At 43.3% G+C, this 21020-nt stretch overlaps 1 protein-coding gene across 2 annotated transcripts in view; it reads left to right on the top strand.

The window, feature by feature from the left end:
* Positions 1-21020, top strand: part of Ankdd1b (ankyrin repeat and death domain containing 1B) — a 56869-nt gene that overhangs the window by 10484 nt on the left and 25365 nt on the right. Inside the window, exons 4-8 of one of the 2 annotated variants that reach the window (XM_021660968.2) lie at positions 3742-3840; positions 3951-4055; positions 13879-13977; positions 15048-15146; positions 16956-17054. In XM_021660968.2, the coding sequence (XP_021516643.1) occupies positions 3742-3840; positions 3951-4055; positions 13879-13977; positions 15048-15146; positions 16956-17054 (501 nt within the window). The remainder of the gene's footprint in view (positions 1-3741; positions 3841-3950; positions 4056-13878; positions 13978-15047; positions 15147-16955; positions 17055-21020) is intronic. The other variant, XM_060385598.1, reaches the window with a different exon arrangement.

Genomic DNA, 21020 nt, shown 5'->3' with positions numbered 1-21020 from the left:
CTTCAGCATTGTTAGTGCTCTGAGTTTGGGCTATGTGCCCCAATCTGCCTATTACCATTCGCTTCCCAGAGTCCTCCGGTAGCTGGCTTTTATCCAGAGAGCTTAGCGGTTTTTGGTGGGAGAGACAGAATGGAGGGCCCCTGCTCCATCGTAGGTGGACCCATACTGTAGAGAGAGCAGGGCTATCTGGTGGGACCCTGCCTATAAATAAATAACCAGCAAACCTAAGGTGGGGAAAAGAGGAAGACACTTGACATTGACCTCTGTCCTCTACATGTAACACCTGCACACACACGCACACACAAACAAACACAAATCCATGATTCTAAAATATCCCAGATTGATTGATTATATTTGAGGACTAGGAGGGGTGGCACCCAGGAGCTTCGAGATAAGCTAAATAAAAAGGAGGTTTTCATCCAGGATGGACAGAACCCCAGGTATGATTGATGCTCAGAAGATAATGGCAAACATCTGCCTTCGGTGCTGCTTCTCTGAAAAGTGCGTGGGTGCATTGTTCCCAGGGGACATTATCGTCTTGTCTATGACCAGACTGGTTATGGGGACAGCTCATCTGTGATTTTCCAGCATTTCATACCCTGTGTCACCCATGTCATGGGCTCAAGCTGGCCAACTCCACAGCAGAAGAATTTGTGACACTGAGGGGCCTCTGGGGATATTTATTTTGCTTTTGTTTTTGAGACAAGTTTTCTCTGTGTATCCTTGGCTGTCCTGGACTCACTTTGTAGCTCAGGCTGGCCTCAAACTCACAGAAATCTGCCTGCCTCTGCCTCCCAGAATGCTGGGGTCACAGGCATGTGCCAACACTCCTGGCCCCTCTGGGAACATTTGTGTCTGTATACTGTGATTCTTCGCCTCTAATGAACAATGGCTCCAGTAAGAATTCGTGGTTTCAGAAACTCAAGCTGTTTGTTGCTTGGATTTCCACTGTTTAGATTTTTTCTATCAGAGCTAGGAGTTTGTGAAACTTGTTTGCTTCAAAATTAGGAGTGATCTCTTTGGGAAAAGAGAGGGTCTAGCACTATGTGATTTATCAGCTGAACCAAACAGGACCGTGCATGAAGCTGGATAAAGTGCCTGAATATGGAGCAGTGATTAGTAGGGGAATCCTAAATGAAGAGGTAAAACTGGCTTAACGCACTTAAAAGAACCCGCGCTAAGTCACACCACTCCTTGTAAAAGAAAGAGGAGAAAGTACTAAGCTTTCTGTATACTGGACCTCTAAGTACAAAGTGCACTCAGTCTTCATGGAGTGACAACTGAGCTATAAGTTTGATGGAGCATGTACCTTACAGCAGGGTTTCTCGGCAGAGTACTTGCCGATGCGTTGACATTTAGGACCCTACTGTTCCTTGTTGTGAGGCCGTGTTGTGTGTCTCAGAGTGTTCAACAGCATGCCTGGCCTCTGCCCTTTCAGTGCCAATATCACCACTGATTCTATTAAAAATGGGAACTATTAAAAATGTCCCCAGACGTATCTCGATGTACCCCAGAAAGTGCCTGTAGTCGAGAGGCACTGAGTTAGAATTACAGACTTCCCCATGCACTCTCCCAACCCGAACTCCTTTCAGATTGAGGATACCTAAGCATGGTGTCCGCAGCAGCCAAAGATATACCCAGGGGCATACACATCACAAACAGGAGAGGCCTCCAGTCCCTGACTTCTTGAGTATTTATTCAGATATATGTATCTCACAAGCCTGTGTCCTGGACCAAAACCATCATCATTATTTGAGGCATAGATGAGGCAGTGAGAAGGCTGCGTAGGAGAGATAGGTGGCTTTTTTGACAGGGATGAAGGAAACAGAAAAGGATACATGTGACCTTAAAGATAAGGAGAACCGCTGGGCATGGTTGGAGGGTGTCTGTAATCCCAGGATTTGGGAGGCAGAGGCAGGAGTGTGCCAGCCTGCTCTTCATAGTGAGACTGTGTCTCAAAAAACAGAACAAAACCAAAAGGATCTGGACTGTGAAGCCGCAGCAGGGCGTTAACTACTACTAAGGTCCCTGGCAGTCATGTGAGGGTGGAGTCAGTTCTGAGTGCTGCGAAGACCACACTCAGAGCTTCTCTGCAGCTTCCACAGCGTGAGCGGAATGCCCAGATCGTTTCCTCTCGCCTCCTCACGCCACTTTCCCGAAACAGCCGGAGCTGATGGTTTCTTTCCTTCCATGCCTCTCTCTGCTAGCTCAGTGCACGATTTAACAATTCAGCATACAGCTTTCCCCAGGTCAGGAAGCTCTGAGATGAAGCTCTCAGACTAGCTCCTTTATGTGCACATACACGCACACAGACATCTGTGAGAGTTTTTGGATAGCTTCTGTGGGAACGGGTTCCTCTGTAAACTTGTCTTTTCTGTTTTCTTCTCTTGGTGTGCCCTTCTTTTGTCTGGTGGCTCCACTTAGCTGTGTGAGAAGTATGTGTTTCTTTCTATGCCCTCATATCATCCTCTCTGCATCAAAATATCTTTATCAATACTTCTATGTACCATCCTATAGCCATCTACCTAAAGGGAGGTATAAACACACATTTGCATATGAGAGGTTTTGCCTACCTTACCTTTTATAACAATGAAATTGAGGCTCAGGGAATAAAGATGCTTGCATGTCTGGAGACCTGAGTTTAATCCCTGGGTCCCATGGTAGAAACTCAAATGTGTCACAGCATGCAAGCATGCATATCCCCCATAGACATACACTCACATACAATGCATGCACATGTGCACCTCAATGATGCTAATAAATTAAACTAAGTGGAATTACACTTTATGTCTTGTTTTTCATATTTAGCAAAGTTCATGAAAGTGTTTTCAAGTCCATTTTATTGCTATCATTTATTACATGTGATGGTGTGGTGCGATATAATTATTTCACAATTTATGGATGACTGCATATCGTTTTTAGTTATTCATTGATATGATGAATACTCCTGTGTGTGTGTGTGTGTGTGTGTGTGTGTGTAACTTTGGGTCCCAGGGGTTGATGAATACCTGTGTTTTGATTTGATTTCTTTTTTTTTTTAAGTATGGAGAAGATTTCTTTGTTGTTGATGTAGGGGGAAAGCAGGCAGAGGGAGGAGTAGGGTACACATGGCTGGCAGACTGAACTTGACCTTGAGAGGACAGATGGGAGGGATAGCAAGGGAGAAACCATTAACCTAGAGAGGCAGCCTGGGCCAAAAGACCAAGAGCAGATTTTTATTTTAAATAGAGCTGCCGGTTAGTTTGCACGGTAATGTTTGGTATTTTTCTAATCCCTCACCTCATGCTTTGCTGTGGTTTGTCTTCTGTGGTCACTGATGATGCTGTGTGAGAATGCCTCACATGTTAGAGACCCATTTTGTATTTTAACTAATGATAGGCTTTGAAAGTGTCATTTGTCTGATTGGTTTATGTTCTATTTGTTTTCTTTTTTAGCTCTAAGTCAAGAGAGAACACATAATAGTCTAGGTATTTTTAATCTAGCTATTACTTTGTGCTTGTGGTATGTATTTATCTACTTTTAGTAGACTGTAGTGCAGCAAGCATTTCCTTTTATTTTCTTCAGATGGAAACCTACTTCTGTGTTCCCTGTAGAACTGCAACATTACTTCTGTACATATTAAATTACTTATTTCTTAGTTTCTCAATAATCTAGTACCACACAGGGTTTCCTTTGGCTGAGACAGATGTGGTGGTTCATCATATAATGGGTCCTCTCTCCTCTTCTCTCCTCTTGGGGAAGCATGGCTTGACAGTAATTCACCTTGCAGCCTGGTCTGGAAGCTTGGAGATCATGCTCATGCTCGTTAAAGCTGGAGCAGACCAGAGAGCCGAGAGCCAGGTAGGTATGCAGGCGCCCCGCGGGCCTGAGCTCTCACTGCACCAGTGACAGGGCGGGAGGTCATGGGGTTCTGAGCTAAGTACTTACTCCTTTACCCCGACCCTCTTCAGGAAGGAATGAATGCTCTGCACTTCGCAGCTCAGAACAACAGCCTGCGCATTGTGGATTACCTCATTCAAGACTTGCACCTGCAGGACCTGAACCAGCCCAATGAGGTGTGTTGGCAGACTCCTTATCCGTTCTGCTTCCTCCTGCCTGGGAGGGGCTGCCAGAGCAGCAAGCACACACAGGTGTGGCCCTTGCAGCCAACTCCTAGTCTCTCTGATAGAGCACCGGGCAGGAGGAAGTATTGCTGTTGGCAAAGGCCCAGGCTTCTGCATGGGGGAGAGCAGGGAGCATAGGCAGCCAGGCTCCTCCTTCTCTGTCCCTCTTCCCAACCAAGGTTCAGACACTGTCCACCTCCATCAGTATTCAGAATGTGTGCTCAAGCTTTATGCGGTGGTGCCTGACCTTTTTAGAATATACTTGACCCCGAGTTCTGCAGACGTCAGGCATGGCCTCTAATGCTCTTACTGTATTTGTCTAGGTGCCTTTTTATTTTCTTTTTGTAAGAGGTTTATAAGGCCAGCCTTACCTTAGGATTGTGTCTTAATGTGCTAGGCACAGAGGAAAAGAGCTCATGTGCATTCCTTCAGGGACAGGCCTAGGTCCTAGAACAAATATCATCACAGTGTACTCTTGAATTCTGTGGGAGACTGTGGTGAGTAGAAAAGGAACAGGCTGATGGCTTCAGAGGCAGAAGCAGGTTTAATGAGAGCCACCTACTCCTCTTCATCTTTTATTTGTTTGTCTGTTTGAGATGGGAGTTTGCTATGTATCCCCGGCTGTCCCTGGGCCTGTGATCCTTCTGCCTCAGCCTCCAAGGTGTTGGGATTAGGCATGTATCTCCATATCCAGCTCCCCCTACTTCCTGAGTTTCCTGTTCATGTCTGTTATCCTGTGGTATCCTGTTCCTCCTCCTCTGGCAGTCTGCTGAGAAGCTCAGCAGTGTGTAGAGCCACAAAGCCACTGAGAAACCTTAGGTTAATATAGGCTCAGAGACCACAGAGAATGAACCCAGGGGCTTCACTGGTATATATAGGGAGAGATGCTCAGAGTTGATTTTTATTGCTATAGTAAACCTGGGTTAATGGAACAGACAAATAAAATACAGTATTTCCCTAGGACATTTGAAGGAGTGGACCTTGCTAAGGGCTGGGGTTGGAAATGAGCTGTTTTTCACAGGGTACACAATTTCAGCTCTTTCAGATGAAAGGGCTGTGGAGATGCATGGTGGTGATGCTTATACAAAAGTATAAAGGTCCTAGTCCAGGGCTGGTGAGATGCTGGTAGTGGGTAAAGAGGTACTTGCCACTAAGCCAATACCTTGAATTTGATCCTTGGAACCTACGTGGACCAGATCCCATAAGTTCTTTGACCTGCACCTGTGCCCACACCCAAGACAGCGAATGACTACACCTAACACTGTTGAATCATGCACTTACTAGTGATCAGACTGGTAAATTTTATGTTATGAATGTTTTAACATGAAAAAAAAAGTAGGAGAAAGAGGAGGAGGTGGAGAAGGAGAAGAAGAAGGAGAAGTCTGTTTGGAGGGAGGATTAGGAGCTGATGGCTATTGGCTCATCATTTGTATAAAGGTATTGCAAATTTCCTAAGGTCCCATTGTGCAGGAAGCTTTACTCTGTCTCAAGTTGTTACTCTGTTGCCTGGACTCTTCTCATCAGAAAGAGCCTGGTTGTCTAACAGGGTTAGTAAAATGCCTGCAACTAATCCCTTGTGGATCCTGAGGGATGCCTGAAGAAGGAAACAGGTGTCTTCTCACTTCCCCTTCCACCTTGTACTACACCCTGCCAGCCCACTCCCAAAAGAAGCTGCTTTTGACTTACAAACACGTCCAGCTCAGATTCTATTAGGCAAGGGAATTCTAGACTCTGGCAAGAGAAGCTTTACCAGGAAGAGACCTTTAAGACAAAATGAATTTAATTAGGCATAAGAGAGTTTGGATGGAGCTCGGGACATGCCGAGCGGAAACTGAGGAATCTGGGCATTCTCCTAGCTGTACAGCCCTAAAAATCACTGTGACGTTACCCGAGAAGAGAGATCAGAGCCAGGAGTTGGAGGCTGAGAAGTCTAAATGTTTTGAATCTATATGTCAGCCTCCATCTGTGAGCAAAACTAAAGAAACCACAATGTTGGGAGACCTGGAAGGAGACCAGCCAAGGTCATTCGCATATTGGCAAAGTTCATTTGCATACTGGTTGAAATGTCCCAGGTTTGGTTATGCTTCTGTCCTCTGTTCATGTTGGGAACATCTGAGCTGGAAGTCTTTGTAAGCCAAAAGCAGCTCTGGCTTGGGGGGAGGAGGGGATGGTAGTAAAATGTGGAAGGGGAATTGAGAAGACATCTGTTTCCTTCTTCAGGCATCCCTTACTATCCACAAGGGATCAGTTCCAGGACTCCTTTTGGATGCTAAAACAGGCAGAAAATCAAATCCTTACATAAAATGGTGTAGTGCTTTATAGAACTTACACACAGCCTCCTGCGCCCTTTCAAACACCTCTAGATCACTGTTAATACCTGCTCCAATGAGAATACTGTGTAATTTATTAAAGCACATGGCTAGGTGAATGACAAAGGAAATGTCTACATGTTCAGTAGATAACAGGTTTTCTTTTTCCTTCCTGAATATTTTGGATTGTGAGTATTATGATTCATCCATGAATACGTGGGCCAAATGTACTGAGGTGGCATTTAGCCAAAGCTATCAACTGCAGCGTGTAAGAATTCACCCAGGGTCCATACCCTTCCCCCACCCCTTGCAGCTGAGCTACACCTCCACTCTGAACTCTCATGACCTCCTGGCATATTTCTGGTCCTGCTTTATTCTGGGTTTACTCTTTGTGCTCCATAAAGGGAAATGCTGTGAGGCTTGGCTGTCCACAGAAAGACCCTGTAGAGCAGTGTCCCAAGGATTCTGATGGTAAATAATGGGTCTGGTGAGACGCTGTTTGCCCATTTAATGGCTGGTTTTGACCTTTTTGTTGCATTTGGTGACTTAGTAAATTTGAACCATCAAATAATTTATAATAGATCCTTTCAACTCCTCAGACTTGTTTCCATGCAAAAAATTTAAATGCATCAAATTGAAACATATGGTTAAAAATATGAGTTAACAAAGGAAAAACAAAAAAGAACTAGAACACTGAACACTATTCTAGTTAAAGGAAGGCACAGGGTCCTGGGCCAGGAGGCATGATGATCTGCTCCAGGCGTGAGGCCCGGAGCTAGGACACTTTTTTGGACATGGCTGGGAAGTTTTCCTGCCTTCCAAATGTAAGGAGTCCCTTGAGGGTGTCCGGGAGAGAAGCCTACTTGAACATAATTCAAATGGGTTGGGTTGTCTCTTATAAAAATGAAATGACGCCATAAGAAACTTTATTTTCAAAAGTACATATGACTTTAAAATACCTATTGGTATTTTAGCCTAATCATATGAACCTAGGCAAGAAAAATTATATATAGCATAATTTTTTTATATCTTATTATCGCTTCATCTTTCCTTAAGGTACTTTTGAAATATTTAAAAGATAAAGATTATGTTAAACATCCTATTAGTGCAACATGGCTTTTACTCCCACCCCCACCACCTTGGTTATGTCTATAAAGGGCATCCAAAGTTCGAAGACTTAGCTCTTCTGCTGGAAAGCAAGACACTTCATCTGTGATAACTCAGTGTCTCCCGGAACCTCTCCTGTCTTAAGCCTTCTTTGGGTGTGGATCCTCTGACACTTTGTTTAGCTAGACAGAACTGTAAAGTTTGCAGCAACCCAAGACAAAAGGAGATGGGCTATTTTAAAAATGAACAGACCACTAATCCTTCTAGAGGAGTGTTTGTTCTTGCTATGGTTTCAAGGTGATCAGTTGCTTCAGACTCTTACAGGAGTTTAATCCCAGGAGCCTTGTGTTAATGACATTAAGTCAACTATGGTGTTAGGAGGTTGGGCCTCTGGGAAATAATCAGGATTAGATTTGGTCATCAGGGTGGAAACTCCATGATTGAAACCTGATGGCTTTATAATGAGGGGGAGAAACATACTCCCTCTGTCTCTTGCCCTGTGACTCTTGCAGTGTTTCAGGAGTCCACAAGCAAAAAGGCCTTTCCCAGATGTGGGCCTAGACTTTGCCCTTCTAGAACCCTGAGCCAAAATAAACTTTTTTCTTAACTTCATAAAGTGGCCTACCTTTGGTATCATAGTAATAAAAAAAGAACCCAGATTGATTGATGTTGTAGTAAACTTTTTTTAAAAAGTGTTGTGCTATATAATGTTTATTATCAGCCCTAAGATTATCATGGCGATACTATTTAATCGCTGTCACAAATAATAAGACACAAACACCTGTTAGATTCATAACTGCTTTATTCACCTTGGGCAGGGCAGACATTTCACTTACACTGTCTCAATAGCCTCACCGTCCATCTCCCAGATGCCATACAATACCATCTACCTTAATCATCCTCATCTGGTCTCCCTTCCATACAGAATCCCATGGTACTTGCATGTATTCTTCATCTGGGTCTTTTCACGCCATTATTGGAGTTCTTCCTCTCAGCCCACGTGGTGTTCTCTTCACACTAACCCATTGTGGTATCCTCCTTCCTCCTCTGTTCCCATCCATCTGTTTCCCATGATTCTCCTGACCTAAAGCCTGGGAGCCTTAGTCACACCTACCTATGCTACCCTGCCCTGTAGGCTGTTTAATCAACCAATCAGATATAGTGACTTAGGCAGGTTTATACAAGAGGGATAGGTTTAACTGACCTTGAGAGCCAACATCAGAACAGCCCCCAACAGGTTGATTGTTTTTCATATAATATATACATATATAGAATTATGGTCCCCCAAACTGATAAATATATACTAGAATTCTTTCTGCTATAAATATCAAAAATTCATCTTAATCTGGGCTGAGAAATACGCTAAATTATAAACAAGGTCTTTGAAGGTTGTCTTGCTGGTTTCAGACATGGTGTGTCCAGCTTTTATATCTTTCTGCAACTTTGGCTGCCATTCCCCTGCCTCTAGTCCTCACTACGATCTCAGAACGATGAGAAGATGTCTGTCCGCAGCTTCCAAGATCCTTATGGATGTTGACCCAACGACAAAAAGTCCTTTCCTATCAAAGCTCATATATGAGGGTCACAAGCAATTCCGTTTGGTCCTGTTTGAATCACATGTTCAATTCTGAACCAACATGAGTTATGTGCTCACTTTACATGACAGGAGACAGGAAAAGCCTAGCTGTTGGCAGCGCTGCAGTAAATGGCATAATGTGGAGAGCCACGACTGCCAGCAAGCTGTGGCTCCTACGTCTAAGTCGACTGGTGCCAATGTGGCCTATGATGATGTTTTAGGCCTGGAACCTAAGGAGATCTCTTGGAGCAGTGGTTCTGCTATGGGTTCGGGAAGAGCCACACACTGATCATTGGACACCAGACTCAGACTGATGAAAGTATGTTGAACGCTGAACAAAGACTGACCAGACAAAGACATCATCTGGACTTGGGAGCCTGACTATGATGCAGGTTTTTAATACGAAAAACTGTAAGCAGGCAACCAGGTGTATGAAGTGGGGGGGGGGGCAGTACATCATTTTCACTAGCTAAACATAATTGATTTTGTGACCAAGTGTATTGTATTGTATCTAGGTAGCTAGACAAAGCACTTGACCCTGATTGGCTGGGATTTAGGGTAGGTGAGCTCTTGGGGGTTTTCCAGCTTTCTGGGAATACGAAACATGGCAGGATGTTGCAATCTTACCTCTAATAGAACACACATTCATCATCTATTGTTTTATTCTAAGCAGCAAGTACCAAACTATTGAATTATATCCTGGTATCAGGCATGTAGGCCTGAGAACTTGAAAATAATTTCACCCTATGATCAACATGGAGTCATGGAGGCAAAATGGCTTCTGTAGCTAAGGCTATAGCAGGTGTTAACAGAAGAACTACAGTTATGCTAAGAACTAAAGTGGGCCTCAAACGAGGGGCTATAAACTTTAAGCGATTAAGCAGCTTACAACAGTTCCCAACCTTCCTAATGCTGTGACCCCTTCATTCAGTTCGTCATGCTGCAGTGACCCCCAACCCTAAAATTATTTCATTGCTATTTTATAACTGTAATCTTGCTGCTGTTATGAATTTTATTATATTGTAAATATCTTTGGAGATAGAGGTTTGCCAAAAGGGTCATGACTCACGGGTTGAGAACCACCACTTTAAAGGAACTCTTGGGCCTGGGGATAAAGTTCTTTCTGGTAGAGACTTTCTGGTCGGGACATGCATGAAACGCTGGGCCAGGCCCTCAGTAGAAAAACAAAGTCTACTAGCCAAAGGCGCTGGAAATCATAATCTCCTTGCCAACTTGATTAGATTGAGAGACACCTGGGGTTTGGGGCAGGCAAGCATCCAGGGCTGCCTGAGAAGGCATTTCTAGCTATGAGTAGATTGTGAAGGCTCTGGCCTAGTCAGTAGCTTATTCTGTTGATGGATTCAGAATTTGAGTAGACTGTTGGGAGATGGTGGGACTGCACGAAGTGGGGACTAGTAAGCGGACGTGGGTCAGCTGAGGTGTGCCTTTGCAGGGTCTTGGCCCTGGCTCCTTCCTGGTTTTGTTTGTTTGTTTCTCTTTGCTTCCCTAACAGACTTGCCTGTGGCATGCCATTCTTCCACGATGTTTCTGTCTTGTCACAGCTCAAAGACCATGGAGGCAGCCAACAGTGGACTGAAACTTCTGTACCCACTGACCAAAATTTCTGTCAAATATTTATCACAATGTATGTGTGTGTGTGTCTGTGTATGTGTGTAATTAGTTTTTTTGAGACAGGGCTTCTCTGTGTAGCCTTGGCTGTCCTGGACTCACTTTGTAGACCAGGCTCGCCTCGAACTCACAAGACCTGCCTGTCTCTTCCTCTCTGAGTGCTGGGATTATAGGCGTGCACTAAGGTGCCTGGCTCACAATACAAGTGGCTTCAGTTATGCCAGAGTCTGGGAGTTCAAGAGCTACCATCAGTGCTCTTTATCTCTTTCTACTTTTCAATTCTACTTTCACCTTTTTTGGCTTTAGTCACAGTTTACTTATCAAGTAGCAAAGAGTGTCATCTTAGTTGATGACACTAGAGTAAATACAGACTGCCTTAGAAAAAAAATTCCATGGCTGATTCTTACAGGCCTGGTGTGGTGTGTGAACGACTCAATCAGGTGGTCCTTGTGGAAGAAGCAGGAGTCTTAGAGATTTAAGAGATGGATCAAAACGGGCTAAGGCTGTGTTCCAGAGGGAAAAAATATGGGCAGAGGTCAGGTAATAGGTGCTTTCCCTCCTGATGCATTAGTTGCCTTCATGGCAGGTTTGTGCCTCTTCTTGTCCACACACAGTCACTCTAAGCAGGACATGATATGCATATATATATATATATATATATTCAGTAGACTTGTTGACTACATGAATGATGTAGGATGTATGACATTTATGGTGGTTGAATTAGAAAGACCCTAAAAGGCTCACAGTTTTGAATGCTTGGTCACCAGGGAGTGGCAGCATTAGAAGGTGTGGCCTTTTGGGAGTGGGTGTGGCCTTGTTGGAGAATATGTGTCGCTGGGGTTGGGCTTTGGGGTTTTAAATGTTCAAGCCAGGTCCAGCGTTTAGCTCTTCTTGCTGCCGGGATGGAGAACTCTTAGCACCCCTCCAGCACCATGTCTGCCTTTGTCCTGCTGTGTGTCACACCATGATGATAAAGGACTAAACCTCTGAACTGTAAGCCAGCCCCAGTCAAATGCTTTCTTGGCATGGTCGTGGTGTCTTTTCACAGCCATACCACAGTGACTGGACATGACTTTCATCTAGATTGTAATCAGTGCCTCTCATTCCCCCTTTCATGATTTATATATTACTTGGGTTTGTTCTTACTCTAACACATGCACACCCAAGAGACCAGTTTAGAAGGAGGAAAAATTTATCACAGCTCACGATTTCAGTGACTGCATTCATTATGCCAGGAAGTATGTGGCTTTACCTTGGTGGCCATGAAGCAGAGCTGAGGACAGTAGGACAAGCAGCACTGGACAAATCCCAAGGACATGTCCTTAGTGTGACATCCTTCAGCCAGGCCCATCTTCCACAGTTCTGTCACCTCCAATAATCTATTCACACTTGGAGTCCATCAATGGGTCAAACCATTCATTAGGTCAAAGCCCTCAGTGTGGAGGGCCTGGAGCTGCCATCACAGACACTCCTAGCAGTGTGCTTTGCTCATGGACTTACCGTCTCACAGTCCTGCCAAGCTGATAAATAAGATTCCCCACTGCAAGTTGTTTCTATGACTCTTCACCAGATATTTGTTTTAAATCACAGACATTAACTATCAGTGTGTCACTTTCAAATGGACTAGATATTGTCCTTCAACCATAACCCAACTTGCAAGCAGAAAAAAACTGTGGCTCCAACCAACCTGTTCTGTCCTTTACTCTTTGGTGATTTCCTGAGAGTAAGGAGAGCAATTATCTCTTCAAGCTTTGAAGGGCTGGAGATGTAAGTCACATTGACATTATCTTTGGCCTAAGAACAATTAATTATATGAGTGTTTTGTTGCTAGTTTGTTTCTCCAGTGTCTGGCATTTATGGACACAATCTCTGTGCGGCTGATCTCAGCAGATTCCTTTCATTTTGTTTTAAGCACTGGACTATTTTAGCCTGCTTCTCTTCCTTTTTCCTCCCTTATAAGCAAACAGCGGCCATGATCTCCTCATTAAATGTCGTTAGCTAGCAATTAGATGACAAATTCAGAACATATATAGAATCTTCTACTCACTTTACATTAAAGGCTAAGCTCTTGCTAAGCTCTCAGTTAATGCACTAAGCCGAGCTGAGTTTCCTTCTTTTTAGTTGAAGAAATTTCATCTTTGAATGTTTTGTCATCCGGTTTCCTTTTCCGTTTTTTTCAAAAATAGCTCAAGTTGACAAAATTAGGTTTTCTGTGCATCTTTCACTTTTCTTGACATTTTGGCTACTGCAAATGCAGTCTCCATTATCAACAGGAAACCGTAGAGAAATCACTATTATTCAAACAGTCTATATTTGCAGAATCGGCTATGAACATCCCTCGTCACTGGAGTTTCTGGATGTCTCTGCTCCACTTTTCCTCTCTACCCTTTCAAAGAGGCCCACACTCAAGAGTTTTCCTGATTAGTTCTTAGAAATATAACAGCCAGTAAAAGTGACCTCAAATTTGATGGTGTAGGGGCTGGAGAGATGGCTCAAGTGGTCAAGAACACTTGCTGCTTTTGCAGAGAACCTGGGTTCAGTTCTTAGCACCAACACAGAGACAACTGCTTTCACCTCTAGTTCCAGGTTCCTAATACCCTCTTCTGGCACATATATATGCTCAGGTTTACATATACACATTAAATAAAAATAACTGTATCTTTAAAAATAAAATAAAATTCAGCTGAGCAAATGTTGTATCTGAATGAGCTTCATGTGTGTTAAACTCTAAACTTTTCTGTGTCATGTGTTTTTATCAGTGAGACGCAGTGAGATGCTTCAGGACCTGGCTTAAGCTAATTTCTCAGTCACTAGCTGAGTGGAAGAAGTGCTGATCTTTTCAGGAATCCCTGCCACATTTGAAATGGCATCTGATCATTAGACTGTGGCATAGCGCTCTTCTGATGCTCCAGAGGATCTCTTCTGAACACTTCCCTTGTCACCATGAAACTGATTCAATGTTGATATGGGGTTCTCCCAGTACTGATGACAGCCTGCAACTGGGCCTGGCCTGGGATCAGAGAAATTATCATTCCCTTCCCATGAGAAGGACATAATTATATAACCATCCCCTTTAAAAGGCTACCATTCCTTGTCAGTTATCCCAAGTGTCGCTAAACGTGTAATAAGTGCAGAATTTGTGATTGATTTTCAGAGAGGAAGAAAACCATTTCTTTTGGCAGCTGAGAGGGGCCATGTTGAGATGATTGAAAAGCTTATCTTCCTTAATCTGCATACTTCAGAAAAAGACAAGGTGAGTTGAGTCTCTTCTTTTTCTTTTTTCTTTTTTCTTTTTAACTGAGAACAAAGAGGAGTAACAGTTGGTGTGGAGATAACAGTTGACGTGCAGACTACAGTTCCTCATGGTGTGGTGACCCCCAACTATAAAATTATTTTGTTGCTACTTCCTAACTATAATTTTGCCACTGTTGTGAGTCATAATGTAAAGATCTGATAAGCAGGAGATGTGATGTGCAGCCCACATGTTGAGAACGGTGCTTCATCTAGCCCTGGCTGTCCTGGAGCTTAATGTGGAGACCAGACTGACCTTGACTCACAGAGATCCACCTGCCTCTGCCTCCCAAGTGCTGAGATTAAGGCGTGGTCCACTATTCCTGGCTATGCTTGGTCGTTTTTGCTCCATAAATGTTTTGAAATTAGTTCACTTCATGGATTTTTCTCCTTTATGTTGAATGTGACTATTCTAAGTAAGAAGCTTGATGAACTTGGCCTCAGATTGGCTTGTGATGCAGCCTTCCTAAAGGAGGACCCACTCTTGATAAACTCCAAGCCTCTCCTGTCCTTCCTTGAGGACTGCAGTGGACTTGGTTCCTCATTAACTCCTAGGGGAAAACATACAAGGTGGCCAGCCGTGTGGACATCTTTGATAGCTTTCTTAGGGTAGACTCCCAGATGCTATAGGTCTAAGATTACTACTCAGGTTGGTTTTATCAGTGTACCCTAATGTAGGCTAAGTCCTTTTTTTTTTTCACTAGAGAATTGGTACCAAATTCAAGCAAGAATGATTTTTTCTTCTCCCTACTGATTCAAATAGCCTAAGCTTTTAATTTAAAATTTTAAAACTGATAAAGTTTAGTTAAAACTGGATAATGGCTATACTCTGCACTGTAGACCAGGCTGCTTTCCAACTCTCAGCTATCTGCCTACCTCTGGCTCACCCAGTGCTAGGATTAGGCTTGTACCACCATGCCCAGATTCTGCACTGTAGCTTTAACCAAAGAAAAGGCTCCCAGAAGCCATCGGTGCTGTGAGGGCAGGTTCCTCAGCAGCGGCACTTTCACCTGGAATGCATCTTTATTGCAGGAGGGAAACACCGCCCTGCATCTGGCTGCCACGCATGGTCACAGCCCAGCGGTGCAGGTACTGTTAACTCAGTGGCCGGAAGTAAACACGACCAATGAGGTATGCAGACCTGTGCATTTCAGGGACTTAAAGGTCAGGGCTGGAGGTGCTTTCTAGAAAAGGACAGGAAATCAAAGGCAAGCCACTGGCATAAAATAAAACGCTGATATTTTCAAGTGCCCGCCAGCAGGGCATTTGTTAATTTACTCAAAAGCCATTTGCAAGAGTAAGAGCAGAGGGATGATTCCCAAGCTCTGCCTTCCAGACCCAACAGAGACTGTGGCCATGGAGGGTCTGCACAGGTTCAACACAGATGAGGTCCCAGCACTGAGAGGGGAAGTGGATGCAGCCTTCCAAGTCTAAGGAGGGGTCTCCATTGACACCTGCTTGCAAAGGAAAAACTCATTGTCTCCGGTGGGTGCTCTCTCTGGATATATAAACCACACTTGAGGATAGGCTCAGCAGTAGATGGCCACAAGATGACTTCAATTTTTGTGTTTTTATAGATTTTTTTTGTCTCATATTGTTTTGTTTGTATATTTTATTTTTGTCTGACTGGTTTTTGTATATTATGGTTTCATGGATTCTGTCGCTATATGGGTTTTGTTTATGTGTGTGTTTATTTTTTTATGCTTTTTGTTTTTTGTCTGCCTGTTTGTTTTCTAAAAAAAGAGAGGCAGAGAAAGAAAGGGTTAGGTGAGTTGGGAAATGGGAAAGATCTGGGAGGAGTTGAGGTACAAGAACCTGTGGTCAGTGTGAAGTCCTAAATTGGGGCGTGGAGACCACCACCCACAGAGGCAACTGGCAAGAGTGTTTCTATTTCTCAATAGCGGGAATACTGCATGCAGGTCAGCCACCTTACAAGATGGCTCTCCTTAAAGTCAGCTAGAATTTCCAGTTGAAGTTAGATAGTCCTGACCAGGATTGGATGGGTTCTTAGTAGGGCATACTTGTATGTTCCTGATTGGTTCTGACCCTAGGAAAGGAACAGTCACTTCGTATAGCCCCAGGCCAGATGTCAGGGCAGGTGATGATTGGCCACCCATCGCCTGTGGCTTTTTTTTTTAGTTTTGGTTTGATTTGGTTTGGTTTTTTTCAGGAAGTATCAAGCAGGAAAGGGGGAAGGATTTTCACCTGGCTTTGAATCAAGTCTCAAAATGAAGTTAGTCAGGTCCTCTCAGTCAGAATACATTGCATGAATAAAAACATCTTTTCAATCAAAAAAAAAAAAAAAGGAAGAAGAAAACGTTATTTGTTTTTAGATTAAGTATGTGGTTTTACATCACAGGACAAGAAAGACACGGGGAAAGCATACAGTATTGGACTACATGCTATTACAGCTGTCTATCCACTGTGCTATGAAAATCTATTTCAGAAACCAAAGCCTTCACACAGGAGGAGATATGTTATCTCAGCGTTGCCATTCCAATGGCCTTTGAAGGAGAGAGTTGGTTTTTGTTGTTGTTGTTGGTGGTGGTGGTTTTTGTTTTTCTGGGGTGTATGTACAGCACACACATGTGTAAAAGACATGGTGTGTCCTGGGACTGACCTGGTCAGAAGGACAGGGACTGAGCATAGCTGGGCTGAGTAAGCTGTAACAGGCAGATTATGAAAGGTTTGGTCACCAGCTGTTCGGTTTTTTTGTCCATAAAATGAGGACAACATGACTCCTACCCTTCTGGAATTTTCATGTGAGTTGACTGTACCAGTGGATGGTCTTGGCAATATCTGTTGGTACATATGTGCCAGGTAATGCTAACAACTACAAAGAGAATCATGCATAAAAGATATCAGAAACATGCTGTTTCTCAAAGTATTTTTATCCTATGCCAAGGGGAAATTAATTCTAATTCCTTTTCTTTTTGTCAGAATGGAGAGACTCCCTTCATGCTGGCTGTTGAACGAGGTCATGAAGAATGCAGTCGAGTGCTCCTGGCAGGAGGAAGTGATGTCAACATTCCAAACAGAGTATGAGATCTGGGCTGTGGTCATCTGTACAGAGGGAGAAGGGCTTAGAGTGTTCTTTGGAACACTGGTCCTTAATTGTTGATTTGCTGGGTCTTTATAGAATTAAGATTTTAGTATGTCTTGTTTTGCATAAAAATCAATAACTCACCACAGATAATCTACATTAATGGCTCTTCAAAAGTAATGTCATTCTTGCAATTCATTTGGGGAATGACTGAACATGAGACTCAAGGAGCAAGACCTGATCCAGCAAGATGACAGGCATTCTTAATCCACTCGTTGATGACAAATACTAAAGAATCAAAAATAGTTTGCTGTGGGTCATCTTGGACCTGAAGAATGCAGGATGCTGTCTGGCTCACAATATAAAATACTTTGTATTTAATCATGGTGCTAGCAGATTTGAAACTTTAAAGACTAATGTCTAAGTTACTGTCCTATTGCTGTGAAAGAAACCATGAACAAGGCAGTTTATAAAATAAAGCAATTAATTGGGGGCTTGCTTACAGTTTCAGAGGGAGAGTCCATGACCATCATGGTGGAGAGCATGGCAGCAGGCAGACAGGACGCTGGAGCAGCAGCTCACATCCCCATCCACAGGCAGCAGAGAGTAAGAACAGCCCTGGCATGACTTTTGAAACCTCAGAGCCCACCTCCAGAGACACACCTCCTCCCAAAGACACATCTGCTCTAGTAAGGCTACACCTACTATTCCTTCCTAAACAGCCCATCAGCTGAGGACTAAACACTCAGATATTTGGGCCTATGGGGGCCATTCTTATTCAAACCACCAAACCCACATTACCAGCTGCACCTTGTTGTTGTTGTTGTTCTTCTTCTTCTACTTCTTCTTCTTCTTTTATATTAAGAAACTGTAACCTAGAAAGAGCAAGAAGCTAATCCAGGACCATACCATAATGACAATGCAAAGATTCAAACTCATGCTGGTGGCTGTGTCTTCAGATGGGTCAGCATGTTTTATTCTGATTAATATTAAATTGCAATACAATGAGAATAATTTATCATGCATGCCTGTAGTTCCAGCACTCAGGGAGGCAGAGGCAGGTGGATCTCTGAATTTGAGGCCAGCCTGGTCTACAAAGAGAGTCCAGGACAGCCAAAGCTACACAGAGAAACCCTGTCTGGAAAAACCAAACAACAAACAAATTCAAATGGTCCCTAAAGGAGTAGATGATAAAAAGTGTCTTGTTCCACCTCTACATTTCAGTTTTGCCCCTCGGAACAAAGGTCTCTGAAGTTTACTTAGCCGCTCACAGTCTTTTCATGCATCCAGAAAGTGTGACTGGATTGAACATTCATCTGCACAGTAGCATACTGTATAATTCATGCTGCTGTGCTTGCTGCTGCCTTTATTTTAACCTTTGTACTAGCACAGTGTGTAAGCAGTTTCTGCACAAAGGTACAATGCCCCAAACGGTAACATGTTCTAGCCTTGTACACTGCTGACATGAATAGATCCTTCTGGAACACAGTTCGTTCCTCTTTTTTTTATCATATATGGGAAATTATAAGGAAGGAAAAAAATCTAGGCCCTTCCTTGACATAGATGATGATGTTACTATAAATAGCCAGAGAAGTCATACAACCTGTAAGTGCAATGACCAGCAGGAGGTGGCTAGATAGGAATCTGGTAAATTTATCAGCTGGAAAAATATGCTGCTATTAAAAATCATAATATCCAGACCTGCCTGTTGGCAAAACACTCATACACATAGAATAAAATAAAAATTAAGAAATTATAATAAAAATACTATAATACATTACAATAATATAAACTGTTTATCATAGAATGCTAATTAAAAGTAATATAATAAATGTTAATATAGTTAAATTTACATAGACATTGACAAGTATCTTAAGAGAGAATATAAATAAAAAATATGAGTTACTTCTTAATGATACTACAAAGTTACTGATACAACAAACATACAAATAATAAGAATTCAGAATATGTCAGCTGCTTCAGAGGTGGCTCAGGAGTTAAGAGCACTGGTTGTTCTTCCAGAGAGCCCTAGTTCGCACATCAGGCAAGTTATAACCATCCATAACGCCTGCCTCCACAGGCAGCCACATGCAGACATACACACACACACACACCTCTACCCAACTAAAAGAAGAAAAGTAAATCCTTTAAAAAAAAAAAAAAAAGAAAGAGAGAGTCCAGGCTGCCCTTGGGATGGCCTTCCTGGTTAGCACTTCCTGGGGCTCACTCCTTGGCCTCAACCTCCACAGTTTACTCTGCTTCCCCAGGATTTGGCTTTGCAGTGATTTTTTTTTTTTCCATGTGCAAGTTCACATTCTCCCCGCTAGGACAGCAGACTCACCCACGTTCTTTCCGTAATAGCCTCAGCTGGCGGAAGTTGCCAGAAGTCCATGTCCAGCTCTTCCCAGAGCTGTTGCCTGGGTAGGTTTGTTTCTCCAAAACCACCCAAGAGTTTAATCTCCAAAGCGGTAGCAAGGGCAGAGACGTAACGCAACCACAGTATTTAGAGTGCAGCCTTTGGGAAGTGATCAGTCCACTAGGGTGGAGCCCATGGTTGGTGGCTCGTAGCCCGGGAAGAGTATAAGGAGAGGGAGCAGCATGTGGGTGGAGGTGCACAGCACGGCTTGTGATACGGTGCAGCTGGTGGCCCCTTTCCAGAGCCCACTCTATGAGATTTGACCTCCTTTTGCAACAACTGAGCAGAATAAACCTCAGTTCCTTATAAATTAGCCTACCTCACGTACTTCGTGATAGTAATGAAAACTAGAGGTTTTTGCTGTTGTTCATTAGCACAGTCCCTAGATAAAAAATTCTAGCACCTGTCATAGTCTAGAGCTGTTCCCATTAATCCTGGAGAAGACTCCCAGGAAATAAGCAGGGAGGAGGAGGAAGCTAGCTGCAGCAGCTCACATGACCAAAGGTGCTTTGGACTTCATTTTGCTTTTGCATCTCAAGGGACTGCTGATACCAACTTCTCCTGGGAGAATGCTTTTGTGCTCTCTTGTGCCTCCCTGTCACTAAGAAGGGAGAGTACACAGCTGAGTCATTTCTGAGTAAGAGCACAGCTTTAGTTGTAAGCAGACTTCCTCCATTTGTGCTTCATGTAGAGTCCGCCCAGTGTGCGCGACAGGCTCTCTTCAGCATCGAATCAGCTGCCACGGGCCCCAGGGTGACATCTGTAGACCCTAAAACCTGAGGCTTCTGGAAGCCTTACGTCATATCTCATCCAACGTATTTAAATACCCTACACTTCTGGTCTATATAACCCAAACAGCGGCCCCGGCTGCCCTGACTGGCCCAACTGCTCTAAGCGAATGTTTTATTTTTATTTTTATAATTATTTGGCTGCAGTGAACATCATCTAGTTTATACATGATTGATTTCTTAGAACACTGTGTATTTACTTGGGAATTTTCAGGAGGTTAAAAAAAAACAAAAACTCCAAGTCATTTACAAATGTAATGAATATTTTATGATATTACATTTAACAATCAATGAAGTAGAAATGTGTCAATTAAATATTTATCCACTTCACTTTTGAGGCTTTCTTTTGGTATCTTGGAGCTAGTAATTATTATTTTTTTCTTAAGTTTCACATACTTCTGGGGCAGGAGGGATGGCTTAGCAGTTAAGAACACTGGCTGTTCTTCTAGAAGACTGGGGTTCAATTCCCAGAACCTACTTAGTGGCTTATAACTGTCTGTAACTCTAGTTCCAGGAGCTCTGACACCCTGCTCTGCTTGGGGACCACGCAGGGATATAGTGCACAGTCATACACACCTACAAAACACCACGTGTACAAAATAAGTTACGCGTGTTTCTTTATAGGCCATGAACATTGAGTCTGTAGGGCTGGGTAGAAGGCTACAGAGCCCCACAGCTTCTACTGTAGGATGCTGGCTTTGAGTTCTTCAGACTTTACTTTTTGATTTAGGAGCCCTCGGACCTTCCCAGTCTGAATG

The sequence above is a fragment of the Meriones unguiculatus genome, chromosome 6, assembly GCF_030254825.1.
Source record: "Meriones unguiculatus strain TT.TT164.6M chromosome 6, Bangor_MerUng_6.1, whole genome shotgun sequence".
Lineage (NCBI taxonomy): Eukaryota > Metazoa > Chordata > Mammalia > Rodentia > Muridae > Meriones > Meriones unguiculatus.
This window is presented reverse-complemented; position numbering and strand designations above follow the sequence as displayed.